Source organism: Scardinius erythrophthalmus (genome assembly GCF_964197995.2).
Source record: "Scardinius erythrophthalmus genome assembly, chromosome: 5".
Classification (NCBI taxonomy): domain Eukaryota; kingdom Metazoa; phylum Chordata; class Actinopteri; order Cypriniformes; family Leuciscidae; genus Scardinius; species Scardinius erythrophthalmus.
Window position 1 is genome coordinate 21,313,481 of NC_138225.1, and position 27,128 is coordinate 21,340,608.

Here is a 27,128-nt window from a genome sequence, read left to right on the forward strand (position 1 = left end):
ACCGAGCCCAAACGTCTGAATGGTAGTATAAGCAATAAATTCATAATTCAATTCTTACTAGACTTTTCTACATTTATAACACTAAGTTAAAAAGGCATATAAGAGAGTACCAATTTACCTGTTGACAAGCTGGATGCCGCTTAATGCTGTGGTACCATCCCTACTGACAAACAGTGTTAAGTTGCTGTCTGTGAGAGAAAAGAGTGACAGAATGATGAGCTTCAGAGTTGTGAAGGCTTCATAAGTGAGTAGTATTGTAGTATTAGTATTGTATCAGTGTTGAACATAAATAAATGGGCTAAAGAGGAGTTAATGGTGCTAAACATTTAATACTACCAAATTGCTTCTCAACACACCTTCATTGTTGCTGACATCTGCAAAGTTCTGACTCTGCACAATCTTCTCCACAATATCATCTGCATCGATTCGTGTGTCGTCCACCCATGTGGGATGGCTCTCCACAGAGTCCTTCTTTCTCCTGTGTAAATACATAGATACTTATTTTCTTTTGAATATACTCAGACGCGTTATACATTGTGTTTAAGCTATATCCCCTTTTTGCTTGTGCGGTTAAACATAAGACAGTAAAATAACTTTGAGTGACTCCACCCACCTTGAGGGTCTGTTTGGGGGCAGAGCAGGGCGAGGGGGACGTGGGGGCCTCTCTGGCTTGACCACCTCTTTCTCCGGCTCTACGGGGCTCTCGATAGTTGTAGACGTGCCTCCTGATGTGTTGCTGCTGCTGGTGGAGGTGTTCCGCCGGTGCTGGGACAGATCTGTCAGGCTGGAGGAGTGAGAGTGCTCTGTGCTGCAGCCTGAGCGAAGGACAAACACATCCCACAAATCAGTGCATCAGTGACTTGGCAGTTCTCTTGACTATAGCAGTATTGTACAAATGAAAAGTAAAACTCTCCAATGTAAAAAAAAAAAAAAAAAAAAAAAGAGCTCTAAATCTTTTTATGGTTTAATTGAATGCACTGAAAAGAAGAATTTCATTTTCACTTTCATGTATCAATCTCTCAAGTTTTAATCAATAAGTACATTTCAGAAATTCAACAAGGGTGCATTAAAATTGACCAAAAGTGACAGTAAAGACAAAATGTTAAAAAGATGTCTATTTCAAATCAAAGTTTCCACAAATAAAAGCAGCAACTGTTTTCGATATTAACACGTTTCTTAAACACCAAATCGACATATTAGAAGGATTTCTGGAGAATCATGTGACACTGAAGACTGGAGTAACGATGCTGAAAATTCAGCTTTGACATTACAGAAATAAATTACTATTATTGTATATTAAAAAAGTTATTTTAAATTGTAATCATTTTTCACAATATTACTGTTTTTACTGTGTTTTTGCAGCCAGGACACTCACGTTCCTTAAGTGAAAATTTCTCTCGAAAATGTTTTGGTTTTTGATTTTTGAACACAAACTGCTCTTGTGTCCTGTATTATAAAATGCTCAAAATTGTATTCAATTATAAGTCTAAATGATTAAATGTAAATGATAGAAGTTTAGATTTAAGTTTTTTTTTATTCTGTAATCAGCTATAATCTGTACCTGATGTTCTTTTGATCGTGCCCTGAGTCCCACCTGAGATTTTGCTATGTTGGCTGGCAAAGCTGGAGTTGCGAGAGTGTCCCGTGAGGAACACTTCATCTGGACTGGACAGGTTCTCCTCCAATCCCTGCTGAAGGCCTCCTGAGAACAAAACAGCTTCCGGTTGACCCCATTCATTTATAGAACACCAACAGTATACCATTTTCAAGATAGTCCTTACAAAATCATAATAAAATATTTAAACTGTGCATTTTGAATACAATTACAAATGGAGAGCTTTTATCAGCTTGTTAACATTCTCTACAATTTCAGAAGAGATGTGGTCATACCCGAGTGGTTCACAGAGGGTCTGGTTTTGACTGATCGGCGAGTGCCGCCGCCGAGGGGTGCAGAAGAGTGGTCGGCGGTGCCCTCTCCCTTGCGGTCCAGCTGCAGAGAGGGGTCCTGTCCAGCCATGGCAATGGTCTTAGCTGTGCTCTCAGGCCTGAGCAAGAGGAGAAAGACAACTTTAAATGTCACCAGTGAGCAATAGGCGCATGTGTTCTCTCTATGGCCTAGTGATTTAATGGATAAGGATTAATGATAAGAATTTGTATAAATATTTTTTTACTCTCAATTTCTACCTAATAAAATATTTTAGAGCTTGACGTAACTAGAAAAAAGTACATTCTTAATAAAAATGACACAGCATTAACATGACTTTTCCTGGTATAGAAATCACACTTTTAAAATCCATCCAGGTGTTCCAAGACCCTGGTTCTTCTAAGAAAAAACAGTGGTTGAAGGCAGCGAATTAAATTAAGAAGTATCTTGCTTTGTAATCGTTTTAGTGTATTTTAAATCTTGTTTTCCCTTATTTGAAATCGCTGTTAGCCATCTTGAGGCTTGAGAAGTCTTCTGAGGGCCACTGGCCTCTGGGAGAAAACTACTGAACTAGACAGATGCAGTATTCAGAAACACAAAGTTACTGTACACTATACAACACACTCACCTTTTGAAGCAGGGATCTCCAGAGAGAAGAGTCATGCCAATGGTAACCTGGGAAGAGATATGAAAATATAATAGAGTTACATATAAAATCATAACATAAAAAGATTTTAATAGTAAAACAGACTGCTTGAGGGAACCTACACATAAAACATAGATTAACATGAGTAAAAATTACAAAAATATCTATGATTAATTGTTATCTGTTGTTTTTTCCTTCACATTTTTCCTCCTGACATTTCTAAGAGACAGTGAGTCAGTCAGGGACTCATGAGAGGGTTTGAGCAGTCACATCGCCCACACAGTGCAGCGTCTCTAGATGACACTGTTTGTGGTGAGGACAGTGCTTCTGCCTCCTTTTAAAATAAACTCTGAAGTTGCTAAGAATAATGCAGAGAAAGAGGTTCCTGGTGTTTCAAGATGAAAAAGGTAGTGCTTTTGGTCTGACTGACTGAGTGTTGCTGGCCCATCAAAAGGGACATGTCTAGTCTCACTCCTGAAATGAGATAAGAGACGACCAGCACCCACACCTATACGCACAAGCATGTACACAAACAGGGACACACTCACCTTGAGTATAGAGTTGTCCTGCCGAGTGTTCTTGGTGTCGTAGCCCTCCAGTATACAGCAGCGAACCGTGGAGCCTGAACCAGCAAACTCCGCCAAGTTGAGGTCAGCAAAGCCCAGCTGGAGAGACAAAATAAAGATTTTATCACCAGTACATCAGCCATACAAAAAAATCAAGCTCTAAATACTCCCAAACAGGACTTCAAGCGAGTTCTGCAGTATTTCCCCATAGTTATACCATTAGCTTTATGAACATGACACTAGGAATGAGTCAGGACATAAATCTAGGGCTTCATTGTTTTTCCCATTTATCCTTTTTTCATCTTCTAGAATTGTTTATTAAGGGTACATTTTATTCAGAGTAAAAAGTCTGTTAAGCTGTAGAAGCATGAAGGCTAGTTTAGGGAAGAAAGAAAGGAAAGGGTTAACTCTTAAGAGTGCTCTTATATAACTTACAGGCATGTGAAGTTGGCAGAGTCAGTCATGCATGAAATCCCTTTCTGATTCTGACTCGATAAAGGTTTCTCCAACAAGCATGGTTGTTACTTTCTTCATACACTACTCGGCAATCTCCCTCTCTCACTCTTCGTTCTTAACAAAATGTTCTTCGAAAATTTTTATTAACCTTGGTTAATGATATAACGGTAGCTGATATAATTCTTTCCATTTCCTTTATTGGATGAACACCCTACACAGTCAGCACTGGTGCACGTGACCAGCTGGCCTTTAAAAATCATTGATGTGTGATATTACAGCAAGGGATAAAGGGACTAATGCAAGGACACACACAGAATGTTTTATTATCAAACCTCCAACAGTGAGTGAGAAGAAAATGTACCCACTGTAAATATTTTTTAAAAATATTGTTTTGTACTGGTCATGAAACTATCTATTTTATTACATATTTTCTGTTACTTTAATAAAAGAATATCATTATATATGAACCTTTATGTTAAACGCTGACTCTGAATTAAATGACAGAATTAAAAGATTTTGGTGAACTATCTCTGTCAAAAAGTGAGGGTCAGACTAATTTTCTTGCTATTATGTAACAGTTATTAATAAGATAAATGACAGCAAACTGCAAAAGGCAGGAGAGACTGAGACATAAGTGTATTTTCCCATCTTCTCACAGATCTGTGCATGCATGTGTGCCGTTCCTTATCTATATTTGCTGTTCCACTGCTACCTTTAGTACAAAACATTTCCTCTGACTGGCACACTTCTCCTTTCTAGAAATGACTGCTGTCTTTAAAAGGTTTATGTGGTTTACTCCAGACAATGCTGGTTTTCTGTGCTGTTTCTGAGACTGACAATTACTCTATTACTCTACAATAATTGATCAAATTCATGTTAACTCATTTCAAACAGACACCCTGACGAAGGCTTGTAAGCCGCAACACGTAGGTGTGTACTTGCCACCAGTTTTTAAATGATAAAGCCATGATGAAATAAAGGCTTTTTAACTTTTTTCAATGCTATTCGAGTGCCTTGGAATATCTTTTTTTTTTGCATTCTTTGCTTTGATGTACTCTCATTACATGTTAACTCATTTCAACTCATGTCAATGTACTGTAGCATTTAAATAACTGTCATAGCAAAGGTTCTCTTTATTTCATCCTAAAGGTCATATCCAACCCCCCCCCCCCCCTTCCTGTGTTTCTCCCTCATTCCAGGTTACGGTCCATAGATTTGACCTCCCTCATTCCCAACTTTTGCTGCATCAGCATACAGTTTTGACAAACTGCTCCTGTTCAGGATGTAAGCGATCAGTAAATGAAGAGAAGAGGACACGGATGCACACTCCCAAACAAAACATCCTCCTGTAACTCATTACAAACACAAATGTGCCAAACATGTCTTTCTCTGCAGCAATTTGGCCATGATGACCTTAACCAGCAATCACAATGTCACATGCCCAAACAACCAGCAGCACTGCTATGAGTGTAACAGTTCTTCAAAGTGCTCCATGTATGTGTATATATATATATATATATTAGGGGTGTAACGGTTTACAAAATTCACGGTTCGGTTCGATACGATACACTTGTGTCACGGTTTGGTTCGGTACGGATCGATACAGCAAAAAGAAAGAAATGCCAGAGAAATTTCCTTGATTTAATTTTTTGTATACTTTTTTTTTATTATTAAAACTAACATCATATGTTAGTTCATCATCAAGTATGATATTTTTTTTTTTACTTTGAGCAATTCTGGAGCTATAATTGACTCTTCTTAGGAGCATATAAAACAAAACAGCTCCTTGGAAAAAATTAAATGTAATATTGTAGTAGTTATAAACAAAGGTTTATTTTAGTTCAGATTAACATTTGAGGGCAGCAATTGTATTCATAATGTCAAAATAAAACCGACGTAATGTTACTTGAAGGCATTATAGCCTACTATTCCTGCCAAACGTCCATGATTGCAGTTAGTGTTACTACAGTAAATCCATGGTAAATGTTGCTGATCTGTGGACACTGGATAGTTCATTAATGGCACAATGTTTCTTCCTGGTTTCCACGCGCTGTTTGATCCGTTAATAACGGAGAAACGTGAATGTTTCTCACAAGATCTCGCAACGATGTTATTCTGTAGCGAATTCAAATGCTTTCTTTACTGGATCTCTTATTAGCGCTGTGTAGTAACAGTGACTACGTTTACATGCAGCCAATAACCCGTTCAAAACCGGGATATTAGCAAAAACCGGGGCTAATGTAAACACCGGCAAAAACCCGAATATGCTCATATCCCAGTTTTAAAAACCCGGATATGATACCTGGGGTACCCCTTTTCTAACCCGAATATTTGGTCATGTAAACGTGTATCGGCATATCCCCATCAAAAGGAACATTGATTTGTGTTCTGCGCATGTTCTATTCGCAAGGAATCTTGGTCTTTTGAGTAGAGACGGCGCATACAAAAACCCGTGTGCAGTATACCGGAAGTAAACAAGAAGTAGAGGTAAACATGGCGAGACGCAGCACAGCACCACACTTTTGGAGCGAGGAGAAAAGCGCAAACAAATGCGATCGCTATCTGCCCCGAACTATTCATTATCCGCGTGTTGCTGCTGCTGCTGTTGTTGTTGTCTTTGGATACAGGAAGAAGAATCGGAAATGACGCATATTGCGTCTAAGGCCGGTGACACACTGGATGCGTGGCGTGAGCGTGGCGTTTCTGTTGCGTGTCAGCTGCGTGGTGGCTGCATCGCGTTTTCCATGTCTTTGCACACCAGAAGCGTGTCTGACGCGGCGCTGCTGCTGCTAGGTGACATATTGGTGACATGGGGAGAGAGTTGTGGAAGGCCTATACTTCATGTTAAACATAAATATATAGCAGCAAAGACAACGTCGGCAGTGTTGACGGCAATATAGACTATAGAATATTTCGTTCTGTATTGACAGGTGCAGTATTTGAAAATCGATAATATTTTTTTAAATTGCATTTATATTTGCATTTATGTCAAACCCTAGACACTTTCAAACATCAAAATGACATGTATTAATATGTATTCGTGTCAAAATGTCATATAAACATCTTTTCCTATTCAATTTTGCCTGGAAACGCTTCCAAGACGCTTGCGTGTCGCGTGAAAAATAGGCGTCGGTTCTATTTCTAGTAGGCACGCGTTTTCCGCGCGGCTCGAGCCGCGCCTGAGACGCGCGTGTCACGCACGCAGTGTGCAAGCTCTAACCTGTTAACATGGGAGCCGAAATAAAAACGGACACGCCACGCAGCTGAGACGCTCACGCCACGCATCCAGTGTGTCACCGTCCGTACGTCCAGACGCTAACCGTGCGTCGCCGTTTACATCGGGATATTGCCAATTGATTACAAATTCCATGTATACAGGAGTAACTCTCTCTACTCATGCATGCGATCGGCTCGCGCTGCACTAGTCCAAACTGATAAACGGTCCTTCAATCACACAAAAACGAGCAGTTTCGTTCCGCTTGCATTACGTTTGCCATTTGATGTTGGGCAATGTTATGGTCACGCCGGCGTCTTTTTTTTTATTATGAGCGCGCTTGCCACGCGCAAATGCGCCTACATTTGAAATTAGGAAATTTTGGTCGGCAGGAAAAATGGTCCAACCATTCAAACCGTTCGGTTTGAAAATGCGTACCGAAAACCGAACCGAAAGCCTCGTACCGAACGGTTCAATACAAATACGTGTATCGTCGTTACACCCCTAATTATATATATATATATGTGTGTGTGTGTGTGTGTGTGTGTGTGTGTGTGTGTGTGTGTGTGTGTTATCATTACTCCAGGCTTCAGTCACATGATCCTTCAGAAATTTATTCTATATGCTGATTTGGTGCATTACTTTATTATCAATATTTTGTAACATTATAAACAGGGTTTCTGCAGGTTTCAGTAAGTCAAAATTAAGACCTTTATAAGACATTTTAAGACCATAAAGATTGAAATTTAAGACCTACACGACGCATTATCCAAGTTAGATAGATAGTTACCTCGGGATCATTAGAGTATCTATCTATCTATCTTTCTATCTATCTAGGATTATCTGATGTGTGTGTGTGTGTGTGTGTGTGTGAGAGAGAGAGGGAGATGTAGATTTTTTTTATAGAAAATTGTACTTTTGCATATTATACTGTAAAAACGCAATTGTTGATTTTAGTTGATCATAGTTGATCATAACTAGAGAGGAAATTAAGTCAATTCAACAAGTTTTATGTCGAAAAACAGCAAATAACAAATTGATTAGCATCAATATGCACTTTTTGTTTACGTGAACATTAAAATACCATTAAAAGTGATGGCCAGATTTTAAAAGAGTGACTTGCAACATGTCAAAAAGTCAAAAAAGATAAATTACTGACATTTACACATTAGCTTATATTTATTAGTAGTGTTTGGGTGCACCCCCATCCTTCATGTTGACTGAGCTTTCAATGTTGTTATGGAAAGGGATGATTGGTTGGTTCCTGTCACATGACCTGCGGTGCGTTTGCGGCATTCTTAAAAGTTTAGATTTTTTTTCATCTCGTTGCGCCTGGTAAAAAATTAGCGCGTCGCTTCAATTATGAGCGCGCTTGCCGCGTGCCTACATTTGAACAAACTTGAGCGCGCAAAAGACGCGATATGTGAACGGCCTCTGGCGAGCTAGGTCATATCAAGCCACGAGCTATTAGTAGCACGCGAGCGACGTGTTGGAGACCCCTGCTAGAGCTCCGCTTTGTAGGCTACAACTCGATACTTTTTTGCTACTTTGTAATAACTTTCTGCGGCCAGCGTTTCTGGAAATGAACGAGGGTAAACACTTTTTAAGACCTGACTAAATGAAATTTAAGACCTAGGATGAAAATCTGGCTGTTTTTAAGACTTTTTAAGGCCTTAAATTTAAAGTTCATAATTTTAGACTTTTTAAGACTTTTTAAGATCCCGCGGAAACCCTGTATAAATGTCTTTACTGTCACTTTTGATCAATGTAAGACATTCTTGTGGAATAAAAGTTTTTTTTCTGACTCGAAACTTTTGATCAGTAATGTACATTAAATAAATGAATAAATAACTTTTGAATATATATAAAATCACACTAAGGGCTTTTGTTTAGGGAACGTCTCACATCCTTTGTTTGTTGACACAAGAGAAATGGCCTGCCTGTGTCAGACTTTTCTGTAATTACTAAAAGTGTGTGTTCAGCCTTTTATCTATAGTCTATTATCATTAATTGCTTGACTTTATTGTACAATTAATGTAGGGTGGTACAAGCAATGCCTGATAACTGTGTGATTTAGAGATTCTCAAGGTGTGGAAACACATGTCTATGACAGGTCCAGACCAGATCACAGAATCCCTAAAACTAACCTCCCACTGCATTACACCATTTATATTTGCTTATGCAGTATTTCCTGGTGTCCTGAGTGCCTCTGAGTACAGCATGCATACTTGTGTGTATATGCATGTGACTCACAAAAGCTTTGTGTTTATAAACATAAAACCCTGAGAAAAAAAGAACAGAGCGTGAGAAAGAAATCTGTGATGCTCCCTTAGAGCCAGTATGTAAGGAAGAAACAATCATAAGGAGAGAAAGAAAAAAAAAAGAAAAAAAGAAAGGGATAAGGAGAAAGCTCTTACCTTTGAAAAAGTCTTTCCACCTTTAAGTTCCTGGAAGTAAAAAAAAAGAGAGAAAGCAGGTAAGAGATTATTTGTTATGTAATATGTTAGCCTTTGGTGGTGACGCTATGAGGCAAAGGGAGTGAAAGGTAATAAGAGCCATGAGACAGCAGTATGGAGTAAACCAAACATCAGAACTCACTGAATAGCTCCACAATCTGATTGTTAATCAGGATAAGAGTGTTTCTTCACCCACGGGTACTTTTATGTCCCGGGGGGGATTGTTTTGAACATTTTATCCAATCATTCATCTTAAATTTTTGCTTCAAATGCCTTTTATGTACAAGTTGTAATGTTTTACCCTCGTCCTATAGACAGTTCTAACTTAAAATATGAAAAGTGTATTATAAAAATAGTAATTGTATTTAAAAACTATGATAATGTAACCAAAGACAGAAATAAATAAACTAATTCAATATATATTGTGAGAAAAAGTATTAAATTTACATTTTACACAAATTACTTGTGTCCCTCAAATGTGCAACAACCAACAATTTTGCCCCAAATAAAGTATTTTCCAGCTTAGTGTAATTGGTTACAAAAAAGACAAAAATGTCAGTGAAGGGCATACGTGTGATGTGATAGATGCAAAAAATGTATTGTGCATCTTAAAATATTGAGCAAAAAGTGTGAAAATGTTATGTAACTGTGTATTTAAGATACATAGGGCCAGATTTACCAAACTGGGCAAATTAGCGTGAGAGTGCAATTCCAAAAAAAAAAACGCTGATGGGAGTGGAAAGTTTTGCACATGATCTACTGACAACGCACACATTAAAGAACAGTGTGTTACTGGTCTAAGATGAGATCTGTGTGTGTGAGTGAGACTAACCTTACGCACAGACACTCTGCAAATACAGGGGTCCAGGACCCCCGTGGCAGGAATGGCACTCATCTTACACACAAAGGAGAACTTCTTTCGCCAGCGAACACAGTTCTCCTGAACCTCCTGCCTGTAGAGAGACAGATAGAGAATGAGTTATCAACATCATTATAAATCTTAGTTCGTCTTTATAAGCCAGCCAGTGGAATAAACTGAGGAGACCACAGATGAACACAATGAACTCTATGATGATTAACAAATGGACAACATAGTCAGTCTGGTTGAGTTTTCAGAAAGTTCACAGGGTCAGAGATCATTGTGAAAGTCTGGCCATAGATGATGAAAAGTTTTCTGCAATCGATTCACCGGTACTTATCACTCTTCACCACAACCGTCCATCTGTGTGACATAACAGGACTTTGCACAGGAAACGAGAACGTTAAAGAATCAGATTTGAACCCAGCTGAGCTTTAAGTCATAAATGAAGCCAGACTGTAGCAGTAGAGGTTGTAAAAGAGACTGAACAGTATGAAATGCCAAAGGAAACTTTACCATTGCCATCCTTTCATCTCTGCAGACCTCTTTGATGAAAGTGGGTCAGTGTGTTCTCTTTTCACTTTCTGTTATGTTCCTTCTCATCATCCTCCATTCCTGCAGCTCTTTTGCACTGCACCACTCTCTTACATCCCCACCACTTTCATAAATTCTCTCCAAAGGCTGCATAGTAAAACGTTTTTTCTTCTTCAATTTTTTAACAGAAAACATTCTTTGTACGATAAAATCTGTACGATAAAAATTGTGTTAATTTCGTAGTGAAAAGTTCAAGTTAGATGTTATGTTGTTGCTGGTCTTTATTTATTAACAATTATTAATTTATAACCCATCAAGTTTTCCAAAACACAATTAGGCTAAGCAAAATAAATCCAGTCTGTTAATATAATTTTATGAAAATTATTATTATCATAATTTCATCATTCATCGTCAAAATGCATAGATTCACACAGAATATTCTACTGAGCATTTGCATTGTATTTCTATTGCAGTCAGATCCATAATTTTTTTAAAAAAAAATTAATACATCGATTTCAGTCTGGGAACCACTTTGGAAATATTTTAAGATATGATCTTTTCGGATTTTTACTCACTTAACATCAACTGAGGCTTTACACATGATGTTATGGAGCCTTTTTTATTTATGAGTTAGATTTGTCTCAAAAATACTTTTGCAAAATATAATTTAGCCACTTCTAACATTAGTTAATGCACTGTGAAATAACAAAACATGAATATTTTTATTAAGTAACATTCACAAAGGTTAATATATTATGCAAAAAAAAAGGTTGCTAATTGTTAGTTCATATTACTTAATGCATTAACTATAACTAATATTAACAAATGAGACCTTATTGTAAAGTGTTACCAAATAAACTATATCTAATATATTCTGTAAACATTAGAAGATATACTTAATCTCATCTATCTATCTATATACAGTATATATATATATTTTTTTTTTTCATATACTCTGCAAAAATGAGAAGATGGTAGATCTCCTGTAGATTGACCTGGGAAGTCTGTCCGCAGTGGTGGGGCTCTTTTCATGATTTCAAATTTTCTGCTATTCCAACTAAATTCTGTAGAAACATTATTTGGCCCCAAATATGGAGACTGTAATCACAAAACTAAGCACTGTTGTGTCTGTCTCACTAGATAAAGCTCTTTGACTAAGTTATCCTTCATATTGTACAGTGTCTGGAGTCAGATTTGATGGCCTCCTCCAGTCCTTTATTTACCCTGGGCTTGTTGCCAAGGCATCTGTTCCTGATATCCGCCAGCGTGCCAGGGAAAATGAGAGCGGATAACTGCACATCCATTACCCGAGTGTGACCCTGAACGGACCGGCCCTCCACCAGTACCACACACAAACACCGACTGCTGATGGGCTACAGGTCACGTTTGACTCAGCTAGATATGTCTGATAACAATGATAGACTTGCATCCCAGACTAAACAGTTAGTAATCAAAGCGAAAATCTGTCCCACTTTCAAAGCAGATTGTGAACCCAAACTAATCTGACTTTTTAGTTCATATTACACAGTGAAGCTGAGGACTTCCAAACTCACTCCACATGACAGACACACATGTCTGGAGCTACAGACGCTAGCTCTGAGTTCTTCCAGAGTCTGAGTAACATCCCATGGCTTTGTTCAGTTGAGTGAGAAAGTGTTTCCTTCCTGTTCTCTGAGCAACATCAGACATTCACAAGTTCCTCTGAAACACTCGAGCACCTGTCAGCTCACAGCTGGAGGATGACGCAAAGATCACATCAAGATACACTACTTACTGGCGGTCTGAAGATAAGAGGACAGCAGAATATTGCATTTTCATCCTTAAGTATTGAAAGAACAAACCTCACAGAAAAAGCATGAATGACCAAAAATGAGCTTTGTAATATACAGTAATGTGGTGTGATGAAATCACAAAGAGTTTACATATTAGCTGAATGTTATAATCCACAAGACATTTTACATCCTGTTCCTTCAAGTTCTGTCTCATACATTTGTCACACATACACATGCTATTGGCAGTTCAATACAAAACTATAGCGGTATTCGGTCATGACATTAAGTTGTAGGACAATCTGGAAGGCCATAGGCTTTCTCAGGAATTCCTAATGGGTTTTTAGAAAACTAGTTTAAAATGTATGAGTAACAACGTCAGTGGTTATTATTACCTGGAAAGACTTTGAAGTTTTGTTCTACAACATAAATTACACAACATAGTCAGATTTTTAAACTGCTATGTGCTTTGAAAACTATATGAAACAAAAGTTACTACTAAACAAAAGGACATTAATGGCTGTCCCATTTATTAAGCACATAAATTCATTCATATAAATAAATATACACATCATTTATATTATATTATATATATAATATAAATTATATTAAATAAATAAACAAACACAGCTTCAAATCAAATTCACCAACCGAGCTAGAATTTAAAAGGCATTCTCAAATTCAGTTCTGAAAGGCACATAACCCCGGTGAACATCAAACAGAAGACGGATGAAAGACAATGTGTCTCTGCATGGGGTCCATCTACATAGGCCAAAACACATAACAATCAGCTACTAGGTTGAATGATTAAATGACAGTACTCACTCCCTCTCACATACACAAACCAACAGACAGATATGGACTGTTAAAGTGGTGTCCTAGATTTTCTCAGATGATATTTACTCAGCGTGACTCAGAACACCCTGTGACTGAACAAATGCAGATTGGAGCTTAGGTTAACCCTGGTTCTACATGGATCCATAAAACCGCACACACAGAGAGAGAGAGAGAGAGAGAGAGAGAGAGAGAGAGAGAGAGAGAGAGAGAGAGAGAGAGAGAGAGAGAGAGAGAGAGAGAGAGAGAGAGAGAGATCTAAGTCCTGCACTCCACTACAAAGTCGTTGTTACTAAACACACTTCAGATGGGAAAGATAATCTGTTGTATGAGTAACCTGGAAAGCATCAAATGCCTGCTAAGTCACTTGAGCCACAATGAAAACATTTACTGTAACAACTAATTACATCTGTGACGTGTGCAAAGCTGATAAAACTTACATCTTTTCACAATTAGGTGACAAGGTACTTTTCCATTATGAAGCAATTTCTTTTTGTCACTTCTTTTGACAAATTTGAAGAAAAAAAAGGAAAGAAATTAGCCAGCCAACTCAGCTAGCTGTGGATAACTTACTTACTCTACAGATCCACTATTTCTGTAGTAAAACATAATGGGATGGTGTGAAAGAGTGGTTAAACATCACAACTGGTAGGTTTAAATCACATGAGGGATGATCTGTGAGTTATTACTGCTGTGCCCTTGAGGAAAGCAGTGAACCCTTGGATGCTCCAGCGGGACTGTCCAAACACACACACACACATCGATGCTGATAAAAGGGCTGATATATGACTGATCTCCACAATATCTGGCATATGTGAGACTGTGGTATAATGTTTAACAACATAATTAACAACAGACTATTTCTTGTTTGATAACTGCCATAATATCATGACATCTAATTATGTGACCCTCCTTAGTCATAATTGTAATCAAATGATAGCAAGCTCATTAATGTATAAACCCTCATAGACCTCATTAGAGTTTAAAAAACAAGGATGGGTCCTCTCTGGACTCACATCTCAATGCCAAAACAATGATTAGTTAGCTCTTGTTATGAAGATGTGAAATCATCAGTGTCATCGGTATCTGGTGTTAGGGGTCTGGTTTCACAGCTTTTATTTCAGAGGATGCTCTTTATGTCACACACATGCGGTTCCTCTATGTCTTCCTCTTTCTATAGGCTTTCAAGAGACATTTTGAGGATTTTAAATGCAAACTACCAATGTATTTCTCCAATTGTGCGAATGAGGAGATGTTTGCATTTCTAAGTAACTAGACTAACAATTTACACTGAAGGAGAGACCCAAGCTATGACGACTAATATCATACAGACTTGGTGTGTGGGCTTTTTTCAATTGGACCAAGCATATGGCAATGCTCTAGAAACCACACAAAACATCTTAGCAAACTGCATAGCATCACATTAACAGTCACTGAGAATAACTAAGAATTAGCATATGTGCTAATGCAAAGGCAAGAAGCACTTGCACATTCTTTAGAAATTAAAAAAGTTAACCTCAAATTTTCAAAATAGAAAAAGAAAAAAGTTAACCTCAAATTCATATTATACAAAAGGATTGCTGCTTCAGTATGACATTTTGGCTATTTTCAACCACTTTTGCTTGTGAAACTAAAGGTTCAAATTGCAGCTAACTGGCTGGGAAAGTGTTTATCAGATGACAATAACTTGCGTAGTTTATGATGTATTAAAAAGGCACGGCTGTGCAATTTTCCAGTGGGTTAACTGACCTTGACAGAGTAAACAGAAAGAAAGAGAGGGCAGAGACAATGTGAAGACACTGTTGATCAGTAATCTTGATCCCTTTAGCTTTAGGGTGCTACTTTTAATCATTACACATAATAAAATTCATAAACAACTTAATATAACTGCAAACATGCCCAGATAAAATATTCTTTGTCCCACTTGTGGACATGTGGAATGAAGTTTAGAGTGGAAATTACGTAAGCACTGCTTTGTATACATGTGAAAGTAAACAATAAAAACACAGCTAATATGTTTGTCTCAGTGAACACTGCCATTTAAGAGCTTGGGGTCAGTAGATTTTTTTTTAAAGAAATGAATACTTTTATTTAACAAGGACACATTAAATTGAAAGTAAAAAGGTTTAAATCGTTAAGAATGATTTCTATTTCAAATTAATGCAGCTTTGGTGAGTATTATGAGACCTCTTTCAAAAACATTACAAAATCTTACCAAACCCAATCTTTAAGTGGTGGCGTGTAAATTGCTGCACAAATATTAAAAAACAACAGCATTTGACTTTTATGCGGCTGAAAAGTACTGAAACAGTAAGCCAATTCTTCAAGAGAAAGTCATTTTAATGAAATCCCCTATCTCTCTTCAGCTTGATCTAAATTTGCATCCTCTCTCTCTCTCTCATTCACACACACACACACAGTAAATGTACAGTTAATCTCCACTGTTACACAAGGCCCTTCCCACAGGTGTGCCATGTCACTCCAGCAAGAGTCATTCTTACATAACCTGTACTCTGGAACCCTGTTCTTGTCAAGCCACTCACCTGCCGCTCATGAGGGATAGCTGGTTACACTAAAGCTAACTCATGTGAGTGCCAATGAGAGACATTCAACTAAAGCAAACAGAAACAGAGCAAACACACACGCACATCTCTCTCTCTCTCTCTCTCTCTCTCTCTCTCTCTCTTTTTCAAACTTGTAAAAACTTCAGAAAACACTTCAAAGCATGCAGACAGGTGCAAACAGGCTCAGACTGTTGACACGACGAAACACGACAGAGGAAGTCAAAGACACCAGCATGTGAAGAAGAGCATGTAAATGTAAACACAATGGAAATAATAGCTCACAGCTATTACAAGAGTCGAATGCCACAAGTTTTGCATTTTTGAACTCAACATTTTTTAACGCCGAATAGCTGTTTTTGAACGCATTAAAGCTCCACCCTTAGAAACTGTGAACCTTAACCCGAAAATTACACAAGGCTCCCTTAAGGAGGATTTGTCAATTAGTCATTCTGGCCAGATGGTTTTGAAAATATGTACTTTTGTGCATCCTTATTCAGTAAACACTGGGATTTTGTGCTCTTATAATGGAGACGGTTAAAAGATCCTTCTACAGATTCTTCATTTTGTGTGTGCCTGAAGTCCAATTATAATGTTAGTGAAAGTTTTTGGCAGCAAGACAGACATCATTTTGTCTTCCCACCCTCTCTCTGACCCCGATTATTAAACAGGCTGTTTTTGCTACTGCAAATTTAAGTCATAAATGTTAATATGTAAGTGATCTCTGTTAAGACTGGATAACCGCTTTGCATGTAAAAGGCTCTCCTCACATTGCTGACATATACATTTGTTATGTCAACATGGGCAATTTACAAAGCCCTTAAAAGACATGGTGATTGGGGGGGATGAGCTGGGAGTAAAAATTATGTTTCATAATGCTTTTGTGTTGACTTGCAAAACTTTTACATTTCCCAAAAAACTTCGCATTCGCTCACACAACTTTTGTGTTTTTTGAAAGCGGATGCCAAGTATCTTGGAGGAACACAAAGCTTTTGCAAACTAATGTCCCTTTTGGGGCTCTGAAGCAATCAAATTCTACTGTGCTCAACTTAGTTTCAATAAACCCTCTAAGTGGACTTGGCCAGTATTTCTGAAAGTTTAATAGCATACATTGAACACTTTTATATCAAAAGAGCAAGAAGAATCCTGCTTTCCTTGATATGTCCCCTTTAACTACATGGAAAAGGACGTTCACACACAAGCACATCTGTGTAAAATCTGTAACAGAGATCAGAGAGGCAGCAGATGCATTCCTCATCTGGATTGGGGAGAACAGGAATGACGAAGGAGGGAATCAAGCTGGTGAGAGGAATGAAAATGAGTCATACACAACATACAACCACATGCACGTACACTCACATGCATCCACAAAATACAGACACACACCTATAGTACAGTGGGAGAAAAATAACAGAGCATATGGGATGAGTACAAATGTAACAAACTAAAGGAAAATAAACAACATGACCTACTTCACTGATACACGTTATTGAGTTGCACTGAGGTCATGTTGGCTGCTGAAAAGAACAATGGATTTGACGTGGATGTGTGGTGATCACTTGCAAGTGAGCTAACCACAAGGGTCTATATTGAGCACAAAAGATAGCCTAGATATTTTGAGAAGATATGCTCACACACTTTCCATATATGGAAGCACAGAAGTCTGGGTTATGAGACTGAAACGTGTCTAAGGCCCTGTTTACACCTGGTATTAAGATGTGTTTTGGTTGACCGGATCACAAGTAGACGAAGGAGACATACCCATTTACACCTGGTGTTTTAATCTGTCTATTTTGTCCACTTTAAACCACTTCTGTCTGGATTTATTCGAGGGGAAGAATGCGTTCATTCACCAGTTCTACGAGGGGAAGAATGCGGATTTTCAATCCGAATGTGTTTTCGACTATCTTTGGAAGTGGTCAAATGCGGACAAGCTCAAAATGTTTTAGATCCCGCTTACACCTGTATTTAGCATCGTCCACTTATGATCTGATTGACCAAAACGCATATTAATAGTAGGTGTAAACAGGGCATAAGAGCAATGTGACAATCATGTCCGCACTGAACATGAAAACAGTGTAACATTATATCACATTTACATTTAATCATTTAGCAGATGCTTTTGTCCAAAGCGACTTACAAATGATGAGAACAATAGAAGCATTTAAACCAACAAAAGAGCAACAATATGTAAGTGCTGTGACAAGTCCCAGTTAGTCTAGCACAGTACCCATAGCAAGTTTATTTCTATTAGAAATAGAAAGTGTTTATATTAATGGGTCAAGTGTGGAGAAAAAAAGATCTTTCTTGAAAATGGCTAAAGACTCAGCAGCTCAGGTTGAGTTAGGCAGGTCATTCCACCAGCAGGGAACAGTCATGGTAAAGGTATGTGCAAGTGATTTTGTGCCTCTTGTGGATGGTAACGCAAGCTTTTGGAGGGCACATTGAAAAGCTAGCCTATTGTTTTTTTTTATGGAATATTGCTGCATTTATTATAAATGAATGATCTAGTATGCACATTGTTATTTTTTTGAATAAATGCCCTCGTTATCTCTAATAAAAAAAATTCCCGTCCCTCTTGCGCTGACATCTCTTCTCTAATGACGCGTTTAATGGGGCGAAGGCGGGACAACCTGTCAATCACTTGAGATGACAATATGGACAAAATCAAGCCTAGCTCTACATTTTTTTCTTGTTCCAGAAGCCGTTTTCACTCTAATAACCAATCACTCTGGGGAAGAAAAAAAAAAAACATTGGAACTTACGTTTTATACTGACTTTAATGTATGGGGGAGCTGGAATATGGACCAATGAGATTTCACAAGGAAAACATATCACTTTGCTCACTTCTTTTTTTTTTTTTATCAAGTCACACCTGATTAGGACCTGACTTGAGATGTAATGAGGTGAAGAACATTTTACAGGCCCTTGATGTGTTAGTGTTAGTTTTTGTGTAAAGTTTTCTGCCCGTTGGTTGATGAGACCCCACTACTTGCTTTATAAGCTGCAGCTAGGGTTCATTGCCACTGAAAATTGAGTGCAACATTCCAAAAACTGTGTTTTGTAACAGCACGAGGGAAACGGGCACGTGCTGCATCTTGAAACGTGACGACTTATGTTAAAATGTATTAAACTCACCAAGATTATCAGACCTAATGAATTATTCACAGTTCTCTCCATCATGTTGTGATGCGAGGCACTGGAGTAGCTGATATCTATATTTCATCACTCTGCAGAGCTCATTAGCTTAGTGGAGCATCTAGTGCCCGGCTGTCAAACAACACCGCCTGTGGACAAAATAAGGCCCGTAAAATTTGCAATTAAATCACCACAGGAGAAAAAAAAAAAAAAAAAAAAAAGAAAAATTTTAGTTTACTGGAAAGTCATTTTTACAGAGCTTAGGCTATTCCTTTAAAAAAAAAAAAAAAAAACATGATTTTTTTTTAGTTGGAAAAAATACATTTTTTAATAAACACTACTGTTCAAATGTGTGGAGTCAGTATAAAAATAAGTCTCAGTGTATTTATATAACGTTATAGTTTACTTGCTTTGGACAAGACCAAATACAATATTGATTTTTTTTGTTTGGTGTGGTTCGCTTTCACACTGCCTTTTTTGCAAGTGAGACAAAATTTGTAAACAAAACCACACGTGTTCATTGGACAGAAATTCTCAAGCAGGGAAAAGCAGGAAGTGCAAAAAACAGGCTAATCATGGAGATCTTTCGTAGTGCGATTTTTATTATTTTACTGATTTGGTGTTTCAAGCTACTAAAGCAATATGAAGAAACTTATGAGCAATTAGGATTTTGCAAAGACGAAGATGTGCTGTAAGATGGTTCTGGCGGAGACAGTGATAAAGTTCAAACATTATTAAAAACAAGTAAACAGTCAGTCATAAAATAAGAACAAATACACAAATTACAAGTAGAGATGAATAGTAAATATTCAAAAGTTATTAAGTCTAACAGTAGTATTCAGGTACAGAAATTAATAAATTAAGCCTAATGTAAAATAACACTATGGGTTCACTCACTGTAGAAATTAAAAATAGTTTCATCTTTGTTAAAGTTGTATTTTGTTGTTTTATTAACATTTACTACAACAGTAGGAATATTAGGCGTCTGCTGTCACTTTAAGACCGAATGCAAGGGCCGAAAAAAACATCTGGTTCCTTTCTCAACTGTTCACTTATGACATAACAGAGAATACTTGCTGAGAAGGATATTTTGATGAGTGTTTTAACATAATTTTGTGTGCATGTGTCCGTTCAAGGGCAAGGAAACGCAAAAGAGGAATCAATTCTGTGTTCGAGCACTATCTGAAAAGCAAAATCTGAACTCTGAAATCTCTCTTGGTCTCTGTCTCTGTGTGCGCGCGCTTCGGGTGCGTGCGGCGATTTTCGCCTCTTCTTCTGCAGTTTGAATGTTGGTAAGACTAAACACGCCTAAATTATAAACTTTCACTCTATGATGGTTAAATTTAGCAGTTAATCCATGAATCACGTGCGTGCCGAACCGTGGAGCCTGGTCCGTACAGATCACAGATCAACTGCGATCCGTTGCACCCCTAATGTATAGGCATTTCATCACCCCAAATTACATAGTAAAAATCTGACCCTGTCAAAAAAGGTGCAGTGCTTTCTACAATTGAGTCGGGTCATGTTCACACCTTAAACAAACTGTACCAGAGTTCGTTTGGAACCGGACCGAGAACACCTCTTCAGCTGGGTCTCAGTACGGTTGTTTGGTCTGCACACGAGTGCGATTGTTGTATTCACACCTGCCCAAAAGATCCGCACCAAGGGAGGAAACGAACTTGAGTTCGATTCAATCGAACCAAACCTGGGTGCTTTCACACTTAGTTCGATTGCCTGTTCCAAACCCAAGTTCGATTGCTCCCCCCTCCCCCTGTCCCCGATGGACTGTGTTCACATTATTATTTGTATCTGAACCGCGGTGCGCTTGCGTCATCAAGCTGCAGCTGGCGCGTACTCGTGTTGCTTGGTAATCGCTATGAAAAGGCGTCAAAATGGATAGATTTGCTCGCTTCACATTTGTTCTCTTTTTTTTTTTTTAACCTTTGGTTTTGTTTTCAAATAAAAGATACAGAAACACACTTTCGTCTGTCTGCCGCAAAAGTATTAAACCGTTCCAAAGACCGACCGTTCCGCCAAAGACAATTTTTGTGGAGGCAAGCAGAAATCATCTCTGCTCGCAGTGCGTCAATCCCGCTTTTCGTCAAGGTAAGTGTATAGACCCTTTAACAGTTGTTAAACACACACGCACGCAGGCACGCACCACATTATACGTCATCAAAAGCGGTTCACTTACGCGGTTTGGTTCGATTGCGTTCATATCAGCAGCGAACCGTACCCGAGTTCACATGAACCGTACCCTTAAGACCACCTTTTTAAGCGGACTCGAGTACGGTTCGCGGGTGCGCACCCGAGTTCGGAAAACAGCGTTCACATCATCCAAACGAACCGAACTCTGACGTCATTCGAACCCGGGTGCGCACCAAAAGTGCTAGTGTGAAAGCGCCCTATTCTCAACAAGACTACATTTATTAGGTCAAAATACAATAAAAACAACAATATTGTGAAATAATATTACAAATAAAGGAGTCATGAAATGCATTTTCAGATCTTTATATTATGTTTCTGAAGGTTAGCTTATGATTTTAACTAAGTTGTTTGTTTTTAAAAAATTTAATATTTGTAAAATTTTAATCATTTTGAAATGAAACTGGAGTATGTTATTATTGAATTTCCATTTCATGAATCCTTTAAAATAAGTTTTCTATTTCCAATATTTTTTTAAATTTAGTCCTGTGATGGCGTCAAAGCTGGATTTTCAGCAGCCATTACTCCAGTCTTCAGAAATCATTCTATGCTGAGTTGGTTCTCAAGAAACATTTCTTATTATTATTATTATCAACGTTGAAAACAGTTGAGCTGCTTAAAGGGTTAGTTCACCCAAAAATGTAGTGTAACAGCGCAGCACAATGTCAGAATATAGGCTCACTATGTCGCTTGATAAACTTATGGTTGAGCCACTGTAATCACTTGGACTATTTTAAACATTTTCTTTACTAACTTTCTGGGCCGGCAAGTTTCAATTACAGAGAAGCCTATGGAGGAGTGAGACGGCTCTCAGATTTAATCAAAAATATCTTAATTTGTGTTCTGAAGATGAACGAAAGTCTTACGGGGTTGGAACAACATGAGGGTGAGTAATTACTGACAGAATTTTTGGGTGAACTAACCCTTTCATATTTCTGGAAACATGATAAAAAAAATTCTTCAGGATTTATTTATTTATTTTATTAATAGAAAGTTCAGAAGAACAGCATTTTATTTTTGTAACATTATTCATTTCTGTACTGTCCCTTTTGATCATTGTAATGCAGAATAGCTATCTAAAAGTATTAATTTACTGCCCAAAAACTTTTGAACTGTTGTGTATGTGTGTAAATATTGTAACATGTCTTTCATAAGGGGACTTTTGCAGCTTATTCATCATTTTTAAAAAAAATTCTACATAAGGAGTATAAACCTCTAATTGTGCGCAAGAGTGAGGTATGACGTCGGCTTGGCGTAAACACAATAACAGCATTCCAGATGTTCCAGCAAGAGCATCAATCTTCTTCCAGAGCAAAGACTACAATGCTAAGGTCGTCCCTCGCAAACACTGACTTTTCACCTCCCTCTAGAAACACTCTGCTGAGCCAGAAGATTGTAGATGTTGTCGCGTGTGTGTTAAGCAAAGACTACGGCAGAGGAAATAAAACACTTTTGATTGAGTGTGGATAATATTCTAATGTTTAGCCTCATCCAGTCTAGTGACAGCAGTCGAATCAGCCTTTTAAACCGAGTGTTTGTTCTGAAATCTCGCTGAGGTCTTTACATCTTTGCCCTTTAGTCAACACAAGGACAGCTTTTAAAATTCATCTGAATAATGTGTATTATTGGTTGTGTCCTTTCAGCAGACTCAACTGTAGCCTAAATTCCAACCCAAGAGTTAATCTGAGCCCATCTGTTTAGACAGACAGTGTTAAACCTATTCTCCTGTAGATCCACACAAACATGTGGATCAGAAACATGTTGTATTAGTGTGTTTGTGTGCATGTAAAGAATACTGTAGTAGCCTACATGCTGTAAGGTGGGCGTTACGGAAGGTCATGCGATTATAAGATGCATCATGAAACCCAGTGAAATAAAAAAAAGTTATGTTAATTAGAGGTAAGGAATTGATTAAAGAGAGGATCTGTTACTGCTACTATATTTTTTTTTTACAGACTGTCCTACTGATTTAGATTTTTAAGTCAGATGATATGGCAACACTACTTGTTGACAAAGGGCAAAATAAATTAGGAGAACTACTGTGTAGGAAAAATAAAAACTATATACAACAACCACAGACATAGCTATCCAACAGAATCAGTTTTCAGAAGAACTCTCCGTAATTCTACACTTTTGCCTTTTTAGATTAGGACGGAATTAAAATCACAAACTCTGTTTATGAAACCTAACCTCCTTTGGGAAAACTAGCTCCATTTCAATAGGATCTGAACAGGGCTTCTGTGTACACTGATGTTCAAAAGTTTTGGGATCTATAAGATTTATTAAGTGTTTTTGAAAGTCTCTTATGCTCACCAAGGCTGCATTTTTTGGTCAAAAATACAGTGACAACAGTAATATCAAGTAAAAAAAAAAAAAAATTCAGGTTTTACTATCCTTATGGGGGCACCTGGTACCCCAACTGCAGGGTTTACCTGGACCACACAAACAAGATTGAATCAATCTACTGATTTAGTCACACAAAGGGATTTGCTTTTTATTGCATTATGTATTGAGATCTCATATGCTGAGATTAGAGAGTAGGACCTGTGGTAGGGGACGGGGGCCAAGAAGAGAATGGTGGTTTTGCAATGCAATCCAGCCCTTAGAAATTCCTGTTATGTTGACATCTCACAAGTCCAGGCAGTGACACACAGCTACCACAAACTTATCTCTCAATGCTGCCATTCAATACCGTTTGAGATTTAGGAGTGACAACCAAAAACAAATCTACTCTTACTAGAGGACCAGTGATCTTAAACAAGTTCTAACTAATGTGTAAACCATCAGTCATAAAACAAATGGAGAATTAATTGACCTGAGGGTGCAAAGATTGTATCATAGATAGATTGATCTGCCAAATTTTCTGCCATGGGAGAATTTATTGTTGCTGCTTAGGTGGAACTAAAAACCATCTTGAATTTGATAAACACTCCAATAAAATTGAGACGAAAAGGAAAGCAGTTCATACATTAATGCAAACAGATATCCTAATGAACTTACTTTTGCATTGAACTTGATTAGTTCATTAATCTTCTGACATCTCAGAGCTAAATCGGTAAAACAGTATGCATTTTTGTCTCAGACAACACACAAAGTGTGTTTGTTGAGTTAATGAATTACTCTGTTACCAGGGTTGCTCAAATAAATCATGAGTCTCAGGAATTTAATAAACCATGTGAAAGGCAAAACTAATAGGACTTTACATAATCAGTGGCTAAACCTAGGACCTGAACACAAAGTAAAAACTACCAATTCAAATGCAGTTTTCCATAATTATGGTGAATAAAAAAAAAGTTAATTAATTCAAACACGTCACAAAGATTTTGTGCAATTAAGCTCCAAAAATGGATGTGTGCTGAAAGGCTGTTGACAGCTCTCATTAAAATTAGCCTTAGAGAAGATGATGGAGATAGAAGCTCTGGTTCAAAACCTTAGTGAGCTGCCTACTGACTTCAAAGACAGCATCTTAATATCTTGTAAGCATATGTGAACAATTTGGGACAATCTAATTACACAGGAACCATTAAAGATTGCAAGGGCACATTACTTATGAAAAAATTTATATATTTACATTACATATAAACACTGCAATATTTCATTAAAAATTGAAATTTAATAAAAAAAATAAGTCAATTTACATTTCGTTGTGGCTTTAATAAACATGTTGCTAAGTTAACAGCACAGTACTCTATTCAACATAAAGGTACCTGACGCACAAATATTGGGTAAAAATTAATTTGTAGTTACATGGAACAATTTTTATTGATGCTTTTGTTTAAAGATTTAAGTTTTCTAAGTTAACATTTCTCTCACCTCATGCACCACCTGGGATTTTAATCCTTTTATTACATTTTCTCAATGAATTCTGGGACAGATAGATGAGCCAACATATCGGGGACGTGCTTATGATGCCCTAAAAATCTGCATGCATCGCTGTTAGTTCATCAACAGACTACTAGGGCTGCCCCCCTAAGCACTAAACATTAGGCGATGAGAAAGGAGAATGAGGCTCTGGCGACAAAATTTTAATTAGTCAGTTAGTTACAGAAAAAAAAAAACTGCACAGAAATTGGCAGTCACGCAGTCACGGCTGGTCCATGGGGTAATATGTCGGGTAGAAAATAAAAAGTACTGTGGGAACATTTCGAGAGAGTAAAGAATGACCACAAAAAGGTGATGTGCAACCTCAAACATGACTTATTTAAAACATGCAAGTAGTAGCCTAACGTTAGCCACTTTACATGGCCGTCGCTCTAACGTTAACCTAGATAAATGTGTGCTAATATTAGATGCATATCCAAGTGTTCAAGCGGAGTGTGGAAGCTAAGTTAAGTACCGCAGTTTCTGCACGACATGTTTAACTTGACTTCCACGTCTATGCCATCGGAGTGCATCTTCTCCAAGGCCGGCTTCATTGTGAGCAAGACATGGAGCTCACTTCTCCCCGAAATCGTGGACAAACAGTTTTTCCACTAACTAATAGACTAATGGCTTAAATGAACGACTAACAGTCGACTAGAAAAATCTGTAGTCTGGGACAGCCCTGACTACAGACATCCAGACACACAATCACAGAAATGGCCACAAAGACCCTTACACGCTGAACATTGGATCATAACCTGGCTCTGTTCATCTCTGATAAGCTATGTAAATACCAGCCGGGGGCCTCTTGACATTATGGTCATCATTGTTAGCTGTTGCATAAGAGGCACAGGAATGGCTGGAGTGGAGACCAGTCCTACATGCACTTTACACATGTAACCACCCGTGCAGTGTTATTCACTGGAACAGAGGCCCTAATCACTGAGTTTTGAAATCAGAGCCTCTTCAATGCTGTAAGTGGACCCTGTGGACTACATTTGCCAACAAAACCTCACTTTAATTGATTACTGATTGAAAGCATTCAGAAGGTCACAGACAGTTATTGGAATGGTTGGTGTGGAAGAGCTTTGGTGACATAGATGGGGACACCAAATGGCTTTAAAAAGCATGTTTAAACACTTATCAATAAGTAATCAATTAAACATTCAGCTGTGAGCTGAAGACTGGAGGTCAAACTAGAAAATTGCTCTCATAGGCTCCAGGATCTCTGTGATTTTAGTCATCTCTCATTCCACTGGAATGGTTCAGGACCCACGGGACGGGCCAGACGCTCAGATAAGAGCCAGAAACACAGAGCAACGCAGATGAGAAAACCCAGCTCACTCTTTTTAAAGATGATATACTGCCAATAACTGTTGTACGAGCAGCCAAACAATATGAAATGCCTCTGCTGTGGGAGCTCTGGTCACATGAAAACAAACAAATATAAGATCAACTAAAAACAAAGTTATCAAGATTGATGGAAACAGAATGCTTAAAAGAAAAATACCACAGACTAAACTGAAATCTTTGAAACTCTTTGAAATCAACTCCAGATTTTTGTAGCACATGCAGGCAGACCAGCAACAGTGTCTCCTGATGTTAGTCACATTTCATTGCTATCCCCCTTTATAGGCCAATTTGCCGTTCCCTTCCTTCTTTCTTTCTCTTTCCTTCATGTGTCCGTGGATCTGACTCAGGCTCTCTTAGCTGACTGAAAGATGGAGAGACCCCAAAAAAACCCACACAAGTAAGAAAATGAAGGGGTGGTAAGAACTCTTTGGGATTGACAGATACAAACCATTTGTACTTAAAGTCACTGGTTGATTATTCCCAGCAACCCTAAATAGTTCTGGGAAATTGTGGAGCTTTTTGTAAATCAGAAGGCATTGTTGTTGTTACTGATCAAGCAAAGAATTCTTCTGCCGGTTGTTAATGTAAGCCTGTTTAGAATGTAAACTCAAGTCAAATGGTATAACATGACCTCAGAGAGATGATTTATAAATTCAATTTTAGAAAGATTTAATTTTGATATGCTATATAAAGTATATAACATATAATGTATAGTATATAGCATAGCATTAAATATAGATACAAGTGGTTTT

The 27,128-nt window shown here is 37.9% G+C and overlaps 1 protein-coding gene across 2 annotated transcripts in view; it reads right to left on the minus strand.

Annotated features, from left to right (window-relative positions):
* eeig1b (estrogen-induced osteoclastogenesis regulator 1b) overlaps positions 1–27,128 on the minus strand; it is a 41,424-nt gene that overhangs the window by 3,191 nt on the left and 11,105 nt on the right. The window contains exons 4-12 of one of the 2 annotated variants that reach the window (XM_081366781.1): positions 10,095–10,215; positions 9,224–9,253; positions 3,119–3,235; positions 2,553–2,599; positions 1,891–2,045; positions 1,595–1,702; positions 614–815; positions 357–478; positions 119–188 (exon numbers count right to left, since the gene is read on the minus strand). In XM_081366781.1, coding sequence (XP_081222907.1) covers positions 119–188; positions 357–478; positions 614–815; positions 1,595–1,702; positions 1,891–2,045; positions 2,553–2,599; positions 3,119–3,235; positions 9,224–9,253; positions 10,095–10,215 — 972 coding nt within the window. Of the gene's footprint in view, positions 1–118; positions 189–356; positions 479–613; positions 816–1,561; positions 1,703–1,890; positions 2,046–2,552; positions 2,600–3,118; positions 3,236–9,223; positions 9,254–10,094; positions 10,216–27,128 lie in introns of both variants that reach the window. The other variant, XM_081366780.1, reaches the window with a different exon arrangement.